The sequence below is a fragment of the Physeter macrocephalus genome, unplaced genomic scaffold, assembly GCF_002837175.3.
Source record: "Physeter macrocephalus isolate SW-GA unplaced genomic scaffold, ASM283717v5 random_1443, whole genome shotgun sequence".
NCBI classification, from domain to species: domain Eukaryota; kingdom Metazoa; phylum Chordata; class Mammalia; order Artiodactyla; family Physeteridae; genus Physeter; species Physeter macrocephalus.
Window position 1 is genome coordinate 8,818 of NW_021146929.1, and position 16,183 is coordinate 25,000.

Sequence of the window (16,183 nt, forward strand, 5' to 3'; positions counted from 1 at the left end):
AGGTGGTCACAAAGCACCGAGCTGATCTCCCTGTGCTATGTGGCTGCTTCCCACTAGCTATCTATTTTACATTTGGTAGTGTAGATATGTCAGTGCTGCTCTCTCATTTCATCCCAGCTTACCCTTCCCCCTCCCCATGTCCTCAAGTCCATTCTCTACATCTGTGTCTTTATTCCTGCCCTGCCCCTAGGGTTCTTCAGAACCTTTTTTTTTTTTTGAGATTCCATGTATATGTGTTATGAGCTAATACTTTAATTACAAGAAGCAGCCAGTCATGCTAGGATCTGTGGGCAGATCATGCCATGCAGAAGAAGCCACCGGTGCAAAGACCTGAAGTGGTGATGTGTTTGGCATGCTGGAGAAACTGAAAGAGGGCGCCTGTGATTTGAGAGGAGAGAGTGAGCGGGAGAGAGCGGCCAGATGAGGTGGGAGGCAGGGCAGGGCCTGCTCGGGTAGGAATGGTAAGGAGTTGCAGGCCTTGGAATAGCAGGCAGTGTGGGTTAGCTCAGGGTCTAGCTGGTTTCTGGAAGCTCAAGGAGGTTGTCAGTCTTCAGAGGCAGATGTTTCACACATGTGCGGCGTGGTGATCACAGTGATCCTTTAAGACTGAGCCCTACCTTGTGTTTCCTTCCGTAGCCGGGATGGAGGTGTACACAAGGACCTGACTCGAGTATCCCTCCCCACCCAGCTGTACAATTGGGCCGCCCCGGAGGTGATCTTACAGAAGGCAGCCACAGTAAAGTCAGACATCTACAGCTTTTCTGTGATCATACAGGAGATTTTAACAGGTAGATCAAAGAGCTCATTGACGGTGACCAAAGTCCCTATTCTTAGGTTGGATTTTTTTCCCCCCAAGAGTTACTTAATTTTATGAAAATGCAGGACACAGGCAAAAAAAACTTCTTTAAGGAAACCTCTTTGGGTTTATGGAAGGTATAACATGATCTCCCAGAAATCTTTCTCTTTTAACCTGTTCTTTAAGACTCAGCAAAGCCCACCTATCAGCCTGTCAGTGGTAATGCATTTAATCCAAGGAGTGTTTTTAAACTGAATATTGCTGTCAATGCTTATCTCTGTGAGGTGCCCCTTAAGAACTTTTTTTTAAAATTGAAGTGTAGTTGATTTACAATGTTGTGTCAATCTCTGCTGTACAGCAAAGTGACTCAGTTATACACATATATACATTCTTTTTTTGTATTCTTTTCCATTATGGTTTTTCATATTGAAAAACCATATTGAATATAGTTCCCTGTGCTGTACATTAGGACCTTGTTGTCTATCCATTCTAAATGTAATAGTTTGCATCTACCAACTCCAAACTCCCTTCCCCCATCCCTCTTGGCAACTGCAAGTCTGTTCTCTATGTTAAGAACTTATAAACGAGGGGAAAGGACTGGCCTCTGAGAAGTAAACTGTGAAATCAAACACACCCAGGAGCCAGCGTATGTACAAGCAGTGTCACTTAAAAGACATAGAAACCCTTCCAAACATACAGGACTCTAAGGTGAAGGCATACGTACTACATTCACTAAGGGGGTGAGAATCAGCCCCCATTTAGCAGAGTTTACAGTCTCAGAGGCAAAAACCACACCTTCCATGACATGAATGTATTGGGTAAGCCTACTTGACACCAGGAAACATTCCCTTGTGATCCCCAGGTCTGCCAGCAGAGAGTCCATACCTACATGAGTCTGACACTATTTTTTCCTGTCTCTGTGGCAGGGATTTCCCTGTTATTTGGGTCAAGTGGTTTCTCCTTTGTTATTGGGCTTCCGGTAGTTTTTCTACAGAGAGAAATTAATTTTAAAGAGGTTGAGTGACTTGACAAAGTTTAGACAATTTCATGTGATTTCTTAATGTCTCTCCTTCCTATGGCTTTTTCCTTAACAGACAGCATACCCTGGGATGACTTAGATGGCTCAATTATTAAAGAAACCATAGTCTTGGGAAATTATTTAGAAGCTGACGTCAGGCTTCCGAAACCTTACTATGACATTGTTAAGTCAGGCATCCAGGTCAAGCAGAAAGACCGAACTATGAACCTTCAAGATATCCAGTATATTCTGAAAAATGACTTAAAGGTAAGCTGTGAAGTTGTTGGGAGTTTATTTCTGCTTACCTATCTCAGGGGATAGGGAGTTAGAGACCAAGAAGAAGCTAGAGACCAAGTTGTAGGATATTTTGGAAATTCTCATTTCATTACACCCTTTCTGTGTTCCCAAGAAAATTCTAACTGCCTAACTTGGTGAGGGCAGCAGGGAATTGCGGAGGGAGGCTGCGGGGTGTTAGTACGTAAAAGAGACGCCCTGTTGGCACACAGTGCGATCAGTGAATGATAGCTACTGTTATTACTTTTAAAAAATTTTTATTTTATTATTTTTTTTTGTATTTTTGGCTGCATTGGGTCTTTGTTGCTGCACGCGGGCTTTCTCTAGTTGTGGCGAGCGGGGGCTACTCTTTGTTGCGGTGCGCGGGCTTCTCATTGCGGTGGCTTCTCTTGTTGCGGAGCACGGGCTCTAGGTGCTTGGGCTTCAGTAGTTGTGGCGCACGGGCTTAGTTGCTCCGCGGCATGTGGGATCTTCCCGGACTAGGGCTCGAACCCATGTCTCCTGCATGGGCAGGCGGATTCTTAACCACTGCGCCACCAGGGAAGTCCGGCAGGCAGATTCTTAATCACTGTGCCACCAGGGAAGTCCCTGTTATTACTTTTTAAATATTGGTAATTAACAGTTAATTCGTTTATTAGGACTACAGTCAGTCTACCCAACAGGGGTAACAGGGAGTTTATTTGACACCTAGGTATGTTTCTAAAACACCAGTTTTAGACATTCAGATGATTGCAGATATGTCCTTGCCAGTACTTCCCTTGTTACAGGATTTTATTGGAGCCCAGAGAACTCAGCCAACTGAGAGTCCCAGGGTGCAGAGATATGAGCTCCATCCTGATGTCAATGTCTGTTTAGGAGTGACTTCAGAACATCCATTGCAAATAAAAGAGCTGAAGGAAACAGGTATGGCCTTAACCCACAGGTTTTGACATGAATGTGTTCTGAGAGCTGCAACTAATCAACTCCTCCAAACTATACCCATAACTTACACTGAGAAAGATGGATGCCTTAGGGAAAAATCAAGATCCTTAAAATTATTAAGTTAAACTTTTTGGGCTCCATATTCACCTTGATTGGATCCAGAACTGTGCAGTAACAATCTGTTTCTTTCTAGTATGATTTAGGAATGTATTTAATTGTTTCACAAATAAAAATGGTGATTTTTGAAATTTAAAACTATTATCTGCTCATTATAGAAAATTCTAAACAATACAAAGAAGATTACTTAACATTTTAATTCATCAGAAATGATTTGTTAACATTTTGGTGTTTCCTTCCAACCTTTTTCTAAAGGCTTACTGCTTTTTAGTATACTTGGAAACCTTAGAGCTCTGTTCTGGAGAGGACCTTGGAATCATCTGGCTTGATGCCCTCATATTCCAGATGCAAAAACCAAGGTTCAGAGAGGTTGTGGCTTGCTCACAATTCCAGGTTTATTACACAGCTGGAACATAGGCCTTTGGATTCTAGCCAAGTGACTATTCTCTGACTCTTTGGACAGGCCTGGAAGCCTCCAGAATGGCCCTCCAAGCTCTTATTACTTTGGCTCTTTCGACCCATTCTCTGCGAGCTGTACACCATCAACCAGGGGTAGTGGGTAGTCAGTCCTGGAGTTATTTTTTGAGCTATTATCTCTCTCAGTGCAGTGGCTTCTTGGGCAGTGTCTCAGCTTCTTTTATCAGATGCTCACAAAGAGCACAACTTGAACTGACATGAATATTCAAACACCTTTTGTGTAAAGTATGAATTTAGTCCTAAGATTCAGGGGCCTGTAATTTGCTTGTCCTGAAGTTATGCATGTTTTGAACATACTATAACTTAAAGCTTAGAACATTTCCTCCCAGGTTTAATCCTTCCCAAATTTTTTTTTCCCTTACACATATTTATTTATTTGGTTGCACTGGGTCTTAGATGCAGCAGGTGGGCTCCTTAGTTGTGGCAGGTGGACTCCTTAGTTGCGGCATGCATGTGGGATCTAGTTCCCTGACCAGGGATCGAACCCGGGCCCCCTGCATTGGGAGCACCCAGTCTTAATCACTTCGCCACCAGGGAGGTACCCCAAATTTTCTATCTCAACCCACGTCAAAATAGTTAGAAATACCCTCTCACCCTCTGTGTGTCTATCTGGTAGTCTTCCTAACTGGAAAGGGAGTGGGAAGATAAAAAACTTTTTCCTGTGGTCTCATGTCGCTTGAGCAACAAGCCAAGGCTGCTGAGCTGCTGCAATCACTTTAATCAGCTGCATGTTGCTGCTCTTTTCAGCAGGTGGTCAGCTTCATTCACCAAGGGGTCACTCCGCTCCCACCGAGAAAGCAACACCAGAACCTCCGGTCCCAGACCCAAGTCTGGAGGCCCAGGAGACACAGAACCAAGACGCTGCTTCTCCTGCTTGCTCTGTCGGGGAAGAGGCCAGGAGCCCCAGCCCAGGTCAGGCGAGCCTCTGCAGCTTCGAAATCAACGAAATCTACTCAGGCTGCCTGGACATGGGAGATGACAAAGAGGAAGAGCCCCCAGGAACTGGTTCATCTCTTGAGGGGGCCAGACAAAACCAGGTAGATGAACTGAAGTCCATGGAAGAAGAGTCAGAAAAGATGGAGAGAGAGGCGTGCTGTTTTTGCCATGAGGACAACAGCTCTTCAGAAGCTGACACGGAGCTCTCCTTTGAGGACTGGGGCTGGCAGAGTGGTTCACTTAGTTCACCCAGCCTGCTCGAGCCAGCCAGAGGAGCCAAGGGCAACGTGAGCAACAGGTCCCGGACCGAGGAGTACATCAGTAAGTGTGTGCTGAATCTAAAGATTTCACAGACCTTAATGCACCAGAATGCCAGTTTGCTGAGGAATACTCAACAGAAAATAGGTAAGCTTGAGATGACACAGAAGGAGCAGGAGGAGTGCAGGCCTTTGTGGGCTTCCTCCAGAGAGTTTGCAGACTTCTGTGACTCACCTTCAGCCCTGGGCCCCCCAGCTTCAAGCTATGTTCCTCCCGCCATGCAGCTGCCAGGGGACCTGCAGCCGGACACTGAGGGCAACTGCCCGACCCTAGCAAAGTCTCCAAGAACAGTGAGAGACTTTCAAGGAGGACATTTAGGCAAAAGGTCCAAGAAAAGAAGCTGTGGCTGGACACCTTTCACCCCTTTCCCCCAGGTCACTGAAGAAAGCACTAGGGATCGGTCCGAGAAGGGCCAACAGGTAAGGCTGAGAAGTGGGGGCAGGGCAGCATAAGCAGGATCTGGAGCCGGGTCCAGCATTGCCCCTAACCTGCAAGCAAGGACTGACGTCAGCACAGCCAACTCACAGTGGGGTCCTCTTGGCTTTGGGAAGTAAGGCCTCTAGGTTGGAATTCCAAGATAGATAACTCTTTACCTCCTGTTCCAAACCCAGCACACAGCCCATAACCTTCTCTGTAAATTCAGAGAAGTTTGAACCATGTGATATTGTTGTTTTATAGGTTAAAAAAATCAAGTATTGACACTTTTATATAGTTGAGCTCACCAAATATGGTATCTTGGGCAGGTATTAATCCCCATTCTAAATTGCTTATTCATTCATTCATTCACTCATTCAACAAACATTTATAGAGCAAGAGGCTATTTATTAGACCCTGGGATATTATGATGAATGAACCACAAGCTGTACTATGAGTATCTCAGACACCAGTGGGGGACAGGGACTTGATAGTCAAAGAAGATGCCTCAGAGGATGTGAGAAACCATGGGTTGAAGAATGGTTCCTCCATGAGCTTTTTTTTTTTTTTTTTTTTTTGTGGCCTCTCCCGTTGCGGAGCACAGGCTCTGGACGCGCAGGCTCAGCGGCCATGGCTCACGGGCCCAGCCGCTCCGCGGCATGTGGTATCCTCCCGGACCGGGGCACAAACCTGTGTCCCCTGCATCGGCAGGTGGACCCTCAACCACTGCGCCACCAGGGAAGCCCCATGAGCTTCTTAAGGACAGGTCTTACTCATGCTGTGTCCCCACACCTAGAAGGGGGCCTAGCACGTAGAAGGTACTTGATAAACGGTCACTGAGGGAAGGACTAAACGAATGAATTTGAACAAGTTCACACATGCAGAGCTGGCTGCCTCTTGAATCAGAATTTTAGAGGTGGATCGAGCCCATCCTTTTACAGAGTGTGAAGCTCAAGCTCAGAGACTTAAACTTTCCAAGATCCACTGGTGTGGCTGAGAGCGGGGTGGAGTAGGAGAGGTCAGCACCATTGGAAGGAAGATCTTATTACTAAAATTATTTAGAGTTCCTGGCTCATGGTAATAAAAAGCAGGCTTTTGGTGAGTTTTATTATTGTTTTAAAATCCTCCAGCTGCAGTGCACCCGCTTAGGCCTGCACAGGGCAGACAACTCCCGCTTAACCCCCATGCCTTGCTGTGCTACTGCCAAGGCCCACAGCTGGTCAGGGGCAGGTTTCTGACTCCCAGTCTCGTGCTGTTTCACTGCTCCTTGCTGAATTTCAGTGAGGCTTCAGTCCTCACTTAGAACATTTGGAAAAGCCTTGGCATTTGTTTTTATGTAAAGAGGAGGCACAAAGAATTTACTTAGATTCTTAATTTTTCTGTTTCTATTGGAAGTTAAAGTTTGCTAGAAAACCATTAGAAATAACTTTCATTGTATACTGTGTTTTGGTTACCTATTGCTGTCCGACAACAACAACAAAAGCCCAAACTTAGTGACTTAAAATAACAATGTTTTATTATTTCTCATAATTCTGTGGGTCAGGAATATGACAGGGCTTAACTGAGTGATTCTTCCATTCCATGTGGCACTGGCTGGGATCACCCCCTCGACTGCATTCAGCTGGAGGCTGGGCCGGGCAAGAAGGTCCAAGAAGGCTTCACTTACCTGTCTAGTGCCTTAGGCTCCCCCAGATGGCCTCTCTCCGCGCTTGGCTTTTCATTCACCCAAGCTTCTCTGCAGCATGGCAGCTGGCTTCCCAAGTGAAAGCTGAGGTGGCCAGGCCTCTTAAAAACTAGGACAGTGTCACTTCTGCTGCTTTTCTGTTGGTCAAAGTCATGAAGCCAGCACAGATTCAAGGGGAGGGAAGTAGATTCCAGCTCCCAAATGGCAGGGAGGGAAGGAATTGATGACAGCCATTGTTGGAAGCCACCTACTAGTACATAAGACTATGTGGAAAACAATTATACCATATTTCAATTGTTCTTTAAAAAGTGTACCCTGGTTTTCTAGCATAATCAAGGAGTAAGGCATTTTCACCTAAATGATTTTTTCAGACAATTGAAATTCATTCTTTCAGTTTCTCCATTCTCAAATTTTTAATCATACTGAATGAAAACATTACAAACTTCCCATTATTCTAAATACCTACTTTGGATATATTCTAAATATATCCTGGCCTTTCCTTGGTGACCGTGACATTTTTCTGAACATCTGTTATTGTGACGTTCCATGATACAGTGCTGCCGCCACGCAAGAGCCTCTGGAGGTCATATTCCAGAGAGATGATGATCATTTTTACGTATCTTCTCACCTTTAGGCATCTTGCTGCCATCCCCAAATCTCACATTTGTTGCCTTAATAGGTTAGGAAATATAATTAACTACATTTGTTAAAATTGGAGTAAGCAGATCCCAAAGTCTTTCTTTTGGATAAAGGGCATAGGCTTTAATTTATTTTGCTTCTACTATTTCTGAAGTATTGTGACCTTTTTTCGTTGTTGTGTTTTATTTTCATAGCATCCCCCTGGTGGATTTAGGTAGATATTATTGTCCCTGTTTTATGGATGAGGAAACTGAAACATAAGGCTCTCTTAGGTTAGTCTGAGCAAAGATCAGACTAGAACCCAGGGCCTGGGGCTCCTGCCACAAAACCTGCTGCCTTAATATAGGGGAAAGTTTTAGGATTTAAAAAAAAAAAAATTTATTTATTTATGTATGTATGTATTTATTTTTATTTTTGGCTGCATTGGGTCTTCGTTGCTGCGCATGGGCTTTCTCTAGTTGCGGCGAGCAGGGGCTACCCTTCGTTACGGTGCGCGGGCTTCTAATTGCGGTGGCTTCTCTTGTTGCGGAGCACAGGCTCTAGGTGCGCGGGCTTCAGTAGTTGTGGCGCTCGGGCTCAGTGGTTGTGGCACGCGGGCTCCAGAGCACAGGCTTGGCAGTTGTGGCGCACAGGCTTAGCTGCTCCACGGCCTGTGGGATCCTCCCGGACCCGGGCTCGAACCCATGTCCCCTGCATTGGCAGGCGGATTCTTAACCACTGAGCCACCAGGGAAGTCCAAGTTTGGGGATTTTTTTTTTTTTTTTTTTTGCGGTACGCGGGCCTCTCGTTGTGGCCTCTCCCGTTGCGGAGCACAGGCTCCGGACGCGCAGGCTCAGCGGCCAACCACTGCACCACGAGGGAAGCCCAAGTTTGGGGATTTTTGATGTCTATTTTGTCTGCTCCTTCTCCATTTGTGCCCTGTTCAGCCTGGAGTCCTGGGGGCCAACATTTCTATGTAGAGACCTCCAGCTAAGAGATGCGTTACTAGATGTGAAACATGCAAAATGAAATTGTCTTGAGAGGTCTGGTTAGTTCTACACACTTAGCGAGAATGGCTTTAAAAATAGAATGTGAAGGGACTTCCCTGGTGGCGCAGTGCTTAAGAATCCACCTGCCAATGCAGGGGACACGGGTTCGAGCCCTGGTCCGGGAAGATCCCACATGCTGTGGAGCAACTAAGCCCGTGCACGCCACAACTACTGAAGCCCGCGTGCCTAGAGCCCATGCTCCACAACAAGGGAAGCCACCGCAATGAGAAGCCCGTGCACTGCAACGAAGAGTAGCCCCCACTCGCCACAACTAGAGAAACCCTGCGCACAGCAACAGAGACCCAACGCAGCCAAGAAAAAGATTGTGAGAGTGAAGGGAAGGAGGAATTCCTTCATCAAAGCACTAAAACATGTCTACTGATTTTTAAGCTGCCATCTCTTTGTGGTCCTGGAAAACAGAACAGAGGTGAACAGTTTCAGCCCACTCACGGAGCCAAGGGCAGTTTGGAAAGAAACAGGAACCAAAATACCAGCAGGTGGGTTAACGTGGTATTGTTCTTTGTGTCACCATGTCTTTAGACTCCCATGTGACCCTGAGGCCACTGAATGATCTTCATATGTCTAGTGACAAAGAGATTGTGAGAGATGAGGCATAGTAGCACAGAAACAGATCTTGGCAAGTTCTCTCCGTTGCGTGAGTGAGAATAGTGGTATAATGGAGACTTACAGGGGACATCAAGTGGCTGGCAGGTTAGCCAGACAGAACTCATCAGTTGTCAAAAGCAAAGCATCCTGCCTTTCTGAAACTGCCCAGATTGTGGGGTTTTTTTTTTTTTTTTTGGTCGCACTGCGCAGCATGTGGGATCTTAGTTCCCCAACCAGGTACTGAACTTGCACCCCCTGCATTGGAAGCACAGATTCTTAACCACTGGACCACCAGGGAAGTCCCCAGATTGTTTTTCTTATAAAAAGAATTGCCAAGTATTCCATGCACCAGTGCTACAGAAACCAAACTACGTGAAAACCAGTGTTGGTCAAAAGAAGCATCACTGACTCTGGGGGACAGAAGCAGGGGGTTGAACAGTATCACTGTTACCTTGCGGCCTCTGATTTTTAGCCAGATCAACGAAATGAATGGGTTTCAGCACAAATCACTAGAAGGATAGCGTATGCATATGCTGGGTTTTTAAGAACTTAGGTAAAACAAATTTTATTTTGCATAAGAGGAATTTTTTTTTTTTTTTTTTTTTTTTTTGCGGTACGCGGGCCTCTCACTGTTGTGGCCTCTCCCGTTGCGGAGCACAGGCTCCGGACGCACAGGCCCAGCGGCCATGGCTCACGGGCCCAGCCGCTCCGTGGCATGTGGGATCTTCCCGGACTGAGGCACGAACCCGTGTCCCCCGCATCGACAGGCGGGCTCTCAACCACTGCGCCACCAGGGAAGCCCCGGAATTATTATTTTTTAAATTATTTATTTATTTTGGCCGCACTGGGTCTTAGTTGTGGCATGTGGACTCTTAGTTGCATAATGCGGACACTTAGTTGCGGCATGTGGGCTTCTTAGTTGTGGCATGAGAACTCTTGGTTGTGGCATGTGGACTCTTAGCTGTGGCATGCATGCAGGATCTAGTTCCCAATCAGGGATCGAACCCATGCCCCCTGCATTGGAAGCACGGAGTCTTACCCACCGGACCACCAGGGAAGTCCCTGCATAGGAGGAATTACTAATGGAGCAATAAATGTTTTTCAAGATAAAGTATTATATCAATTTAGTTTTCCTTTTCTGTGGTTAAATGGCAACATTAATCCACAGCTTGAAGTCAGTCCTTCTGGAAAAAAGATTTTGTTCCTACCCCCAGTGGTGACTAAAACTAATGAAAAATTTGCTGTTCCATTCATTTTGGTTAAATATGTACATTAAGGGAGAATCAAGGAAAATGCCCAGACATTTTAGATTAGTGTATTTTACCTTTACAAAGGAAATTAACTGAAGAACTGCCTAACTGGCATCAGAGAGTTTAGCAGTCACATCACTGACAGAGGCAGATAGGGTGATAGTATAGCCACTGGATGTCAAAGCAAAAGCTGTAGTTGTGGCTTCGCCTGCCCAGCTCCACCCTCTTCCCCCAGGAGAACAAAAAACTGACTAAAGAAAAGTTTAACACTTTGCTACCAATCCACCTAGTCTTTTTGTATGCTTAAAAAAATTGTAATTATATACATGTAGGCAATTTTGTATCCTCAGTTTTTGCTTTATATTAGAACATGGTTATCCCTTGTTATTAAAAACATCCTGTAAACTTACTTTGAAATTGTTGAATTTCCCCCATTGTTGAATTTTAGGTTGTTTTATTTATTTATTTTTTTCCTGTTATGAATAAGGCTACAGTGACTTGTCAGTAAATTTTTTTTTTTGCATTTTGGATTATGTTCTTGATAGATTCCCAGAAGCAGAGTTACTAGCTCAGAGAGTTTGAACATTTTAAAGATTCTTGATAGCTATTGCCAAATTGCTCTTCAAAGAAACTGATTAGATGTGACCTTTCCAATTCAACAGTCTCTCCGCACTCTGATCCCGTGGGAGAGTGGGGTATTCTGGATAAAAGGGAATTCACATATATGCCATAGATCACACATTTTCAACGAGTCAGTTTAATAGGTGATAACATATATATAATCATGGGATATTTAGAGGAAAAAGAAACTCCCTTGTTTTGCAGATGAGGAAACCTTGGCCCAGAGAGATCGAAGTTTGCCAGAGTCAGACAGCTAGCCAGTGGCAGGACATGGTCTCGAACTCAGTGAAACTAGGCTGAAGATCTCTGAATGTTCTTCAGAGCCCCTGGTGCCTCAAGACCATCTTTACAAATGTTAGCTATTGTGCTGTCACTGATATGCAGGTGTGCATACTACCAGAGGATTCTGATCAAAGGGCAGGCACAGCTACTGAACCTTCATCTATGTTCTGTGGCATTGTGGCAGGGCTCTGCTACAGCCCAAGGACCAGGATTCTGTCTGGTGCAGCTGTGTTTCAGTTGTGCGTCTTCTACCTCGAGATCTTCTAACCCACTCCTTTTATTTCTTAGCCAGGGAAGGCCTAGAGAGTCCAGTGCCCGAACCAGAACGACACAGCTCAGTGGTGCACTCCTCACTGTGCCAGGCCACCCACAGGGACCGCTCACGTCATCCAGCCCTGGCCGAGGCTCTTCCAGGTAGAGCCTAGTGGGCTGAACGTTGGGAAGTCTAGTGCTCCCTGGTGGTGGGTAGGAGTCGGTGCAATGTCAGGAACGGCTCAGAGAATAGGGGACAGTCCTCCGGGTGGGCTGATGGGCTTGGGGTTGTGCCAAGAACTTGAGCAAACTGATGTGTTTGTGTCCACTCGCCCCCTTCTCCCAAATCTATGCAATTCAGGATCAGTATGGAATCTGTGTCTTCTAAAATCTATAACACAAAGTCAAGAAATAATGAAGATGCTGGAGAGATACACTTAAAATGGAAAAGTAAGTATAAAGTCATGGATTCTGTTGAACAAAATGAAATTTAAAGTATCTTTCTAACCTTGTTGTTATCTGTAAGTACACAGCCTGTATTGCATTGTTCTCCCATATTCTTTTCTTTTTAGATTATTCCATTTTAAAAGCAAGACCTTTCTGATTACAAACTGCAGAAGAGAAGTGCTTTATTCATTTCTATACTATATAGGAAATACTTCTATTCTACATGTGTATACGTATATATATGTGTATGTATGTTATGTAACACATGTAGTAAAAATACACAATATAGATGTTTAATATATAACATTATTAAGGTAGAGAGCTTGCAGTGTCATTTTCACATATTTTGTGGGCATTATCCTTTTGTATCAGTTTAATCTTGTAAGCTTAAAAGGATACAGCATCTATGATTTTTGATACTAATGCTAAGTGACATTGCAAAGGTATAGAAAATTGGAGTTGAAAACACACATGAACACATACATATGTACTCCCAAAATATGAGCTCAGTGTGGTCTAGAAAGGCTAGACAAACTCAAATAGAATTCCTTCCGTTAGTCTCTACAGACTAGGGGTTTCAGATGTCATTTTCTTATAAAATCTTCACAGCAAGAAGGTCCATCTACAAGTTTCCTGTTACTTTTTACTCTAATTCAGCAAAAAGCGCTGTAACTAACTGAAATTCTGCCTTTCCCTTACTCTATCATCAATTCTCTCCTCTCTTCTGCTTCAGGCCAAGCAGGGCAAGGTAAGGCTGATGCAATTCCAAAAAAGCAATCATTGTGACAATATGAGCTATAAAATATGACATAACTCTCTAAGAATCTAAAGCTTTTGTTTCCAGCATTCACAGTGATCTTTTAAACGCTGCTTTCTCTTACATCTAGCGGAGGTGAAAGAAATGGCAGAGAAAGCAGCTACTGGGCAGCTGGCAGTACCTCCTTGGCATCCTCAGAGTAGTGTGACTTTAGAAAATGAGGCTGAAAACAGGCCTGATCCCCTGCTGCAGCCCCCCATTAGGGTCCCTAAGCATGTGGACTGGTGGCAAGCTGTAGAGCATCCCAAGAAAAATGATGAGCCAGGAGGAAATGGCAAGTGTGACAAAACAGACAGCAGTGACCGCAACAGTGACCAGCATGGCAGACAGCCAGGGCCTCGAAGTTTCACCGGTAAGTTCAGTTGGACGAGTCAGGGTAGGTGAGCTCTATCAAGTTGTCAGCTCTCAAAAGTAAGTAAACCTCCTAGAATATTTCCTTTGGTCTTCTCTCCTTTCCTGCCTGTCTGGGAATCCTGAATTCCGGGGGAAGCAGCATACCCTTCTAATTCCACTGTCCTTCAGACAGGTAAAGAAGTCCAGAGATTCCTGAGTTTTTCTATTACCAGAGCAGATTCCTTTGTCCAAAGAAGTAAAATAATCTCCATGCACTGACCCTGGATCTGAGTCTAACCTCACAAAGAATTGAACCTTTTACCTGAGGGCATTGGTGGAAGGCCACTCCCTACTGCCCACTTCTTTGCGTTGCATTTTAAGCCAGAAAAATTCCAGTGGCTCTCAGAGAGTCTATGCCTGAGGAACTTAGAGACAAATGACATTTACTGTCATCACTTTTAGAGATTTGTAGGTGAAAACTGAAGACTGTGTATTTCCACCTGGTAATTTGCTTGCGATCAGGGCATGGGATATCGTTTCGCAGTTGTTTGCAAATCAAGGTACATCTAAAGGTACATCTAAAATTATTATTTATCTTAGGTAGAAAATCCATTGGTTTGGATTTTTTTGTATTTAAAACCTGTTCCTTGTCAAGCATCGCTCTTGAATGGGGAGGCAAAAGGATGGCTGATCCAGGGCCACGTGCTGGGGCCAGGCTAGCCTAACAGTCTCCACTTTGATTTGACATATGAAACATGGCCACCCTTGGCAGAATATGCATACATCTCTTCTCTCACGCCAGCCTTTGCCCCTTCCATGCCATTTGAATATCACCAAATGACAATGATTGTGTTATAATTATTAGGTATCAGGCACCTGTCCCTCAGAAAAAATGAGCAGCCAGAGCATAGTGAAGTCTTTCAAGCAAATTCTGATGCACCTGTGGTTGTTGAGAAGTCTTACAGCGTAAGTCATACTGCCTGGAGAGCCAGCTTGAACCCAAAGACCTACTAGAACTGAGTTGTTATGTATTATGACTTTGAAATAACATCTATAGTAGTTCTTTTTTGTTGGAGCATGTGCCCTCATGTCTCTGACATGAAAGAAGAAGTCTTTCCTCCCTGCCTGATACTTTTTGAGTTAGTTCAACTCAAAGCATTGTGTATATTGGAGCTTGGGGAAAACACAGACAAGTGTTAGATTCAGCTCTGACCCTTGAGCTTTCTGTCGAGTTGGCTAGACAAGACCAACTCTTTTTAAGAAATTAATTAATTAATTTATTTTTGGCTGCGCTGGGTCTTTGTTGCTGCGCGCAGGCTTTCTCTAGTTGTGGCGAGAGCAGGGGCTACTCTTCGTTGCAGTGTGCGGGCTTCTCAGTGCGGTGACTTCTCTTGTTGCGGAGCGCAGGCTCTAGGCGTTTGGGCTTCAGTAGTTGTGGCTTGCGGGCTCTAGAGCACAGGCTCAGTAGTTGTGGCGCACGGGCTTAGTTGCTCCACGGCATGTGGGATCTTCCTGGACCAGAGATCGAACCCATGTCCCCTGCGTTGGCAGGCGGATTCTTAACCACTGCGCCACTAGGGAAGTCCCAAGACCAACTCTTAAAGCACGGTCAGTTACCAAAGCTCGTGACTCAGGTCAGATTGAAGTAGGAAAAGCAAGGCCAGGGTTGCGATGAGAGTACCTTCACCTGGAATGTCACCTAAGACCCAAATTCACCTTTCAACTCAGTGGAAGGAATGTGTTGATGCCTGAAACCTCTGCCTCAGCAAGATCTCTGGGATACAGTCATATCCTAGCATTTGCATTGGGGTTACAGCCTTGCTTCAGGGATTTAATGCATTCTTCAAGCATGCAGTTGGGCCATAGTCCAGCCAGAGCAAGGAACCAAAATTTTTTTAATCACCATTGACGTGGGCCCAGGATCATTTAAAGAATATAAACAGCAGCTGAGACTGAAACAATGTAAAAAGCCAGATGTGGTAACATTTGAGGTCTTTCGAAGAACATGCTATTGTATTAATCATAGCACACAAACCACTCACAGGACAATTTATTCTTTCTCTCATGTGAGGGCTGGAAGGATGTGCCACGTTCAGCGTACTGGCTTGGCTGGAGAAGCAGCTCTGTCAGGGAAGTGGGGAAGGTATGGGACGCCAGGCTTGTCTGAGAAATTTCAGTTTGACAGGAGAGGTTAAGGAAAGCAGCTGCTAAGTGCACAGAGGAGGAAGTATGGCAAAAGCAATGTCCAAGGATATAAACCACAAAACCTCTGCAAAGGGATGACTGAAGGTGAGGAAAGGAGCCAGTTGTCTGGCCATGTGGTGATCAGGGCCTGAACGTAGAGAAGGAGCAAAAAAGGAAGGGGTAGAGTGGAGATGCTGAAGAAATAACGTACTTTATTTTATTTTTATTGTTGAGATTGCATTGCTGTTTTTAAAATCATGCTTTTTTAAATTTATAAATTTGTTTATTTTATTTATTTATTTTTGGCTGTGTTGGGTCTTTGTTGCTGCGCGCGGACTTTTTCTAGTTGCGGAGAGCAGGGGCTACTCTTCGTTGCGGTGCGCAGGCTTCTCATTGCGGTGGCTTCTCTTGTTGTGGAGCACGGGCTCCAGGCATGCGGGCTCAGTAATTGTGGCTCACGGGCTCTAGAGCGCAGACTCAGTAGTTGTGGCGCACGGGCTTAGTTGCTCCGCGGCATGTGGGATCTTCCCGGACCAGGGCTCGAACCTGCGTCCTCTGCATTGGCAGGCGGATTCTTAACCACTGCGCCACCAGGGAAGCCCCAAAATCATGCTTCTTCACTTGCCTTTAAACGGGAATACCGGAGGGAGTCCCAGTTCTGAGCAGCCTCAGCCTGGAGGACAGCGCCAACACATGGACTGTATCTAGGCCCTTGAGGATCATGGTGTTTAAATTCAGTCCCCAGCTTG

General features: G+C 45.1%; 1 protein-coding gene across 6 annotated transcripts in view; it reads left to right on the forward strand.

Moving 5' to 3' along the window:
• Nucleotides 1-16,177, forward strand: part of LOC102990764 (inactive serine/threonine-protein kinase TEX14) — a 24,939-nt gene extending 8,762 nt beyond the window's left edge. For 3 of the 6 annotated variants that reach the window (XM_028487203.2, XM_028487205.2, XM_028487207.2), the window contains exons 5-13: nt 637-788; nt 1,891-2,081; nt 2,876-3,011; nt 4,371-5,296; nt 9,033-9,139; nt 11,690-11,815; nt 12,015-12,103; nt 12,988-13,269; nt 14,116-16,177. In XM_028487203.2, the coding sequence (XP_028343004.1) occupies nt 637-788; nt 1,891-2,081; nt 2,876-3,011; nt 4,371-5,296; nt 9,033-9,139; nt 11,690-11,815; nt 12,015-12,103; nt 12,988-13,269; nt 14,116-14,264 (2,158 nt within the window). In that variant the 3' untranslated portion in view covers nt 14,265-16,177. Of the gene's footprint in view, nt 1-636; nt 789-1,890; nt 2,082-2,875; nt 3,012-4,370; nt 5,297-9,032; nt 9,140-11,689; nt 11,816-12,014; nt 12,104-12,987; nt 13,823-14,115 lie in introns of all 6 variants that reach the window. The other 3 variants (XR_008616896.1, XM_028487204.2, XM_055083605.1) reach the window with 3 other exon arrangements.
• Nucleotides 16,178-16,183: the final 6 nt, after the last annotated feature.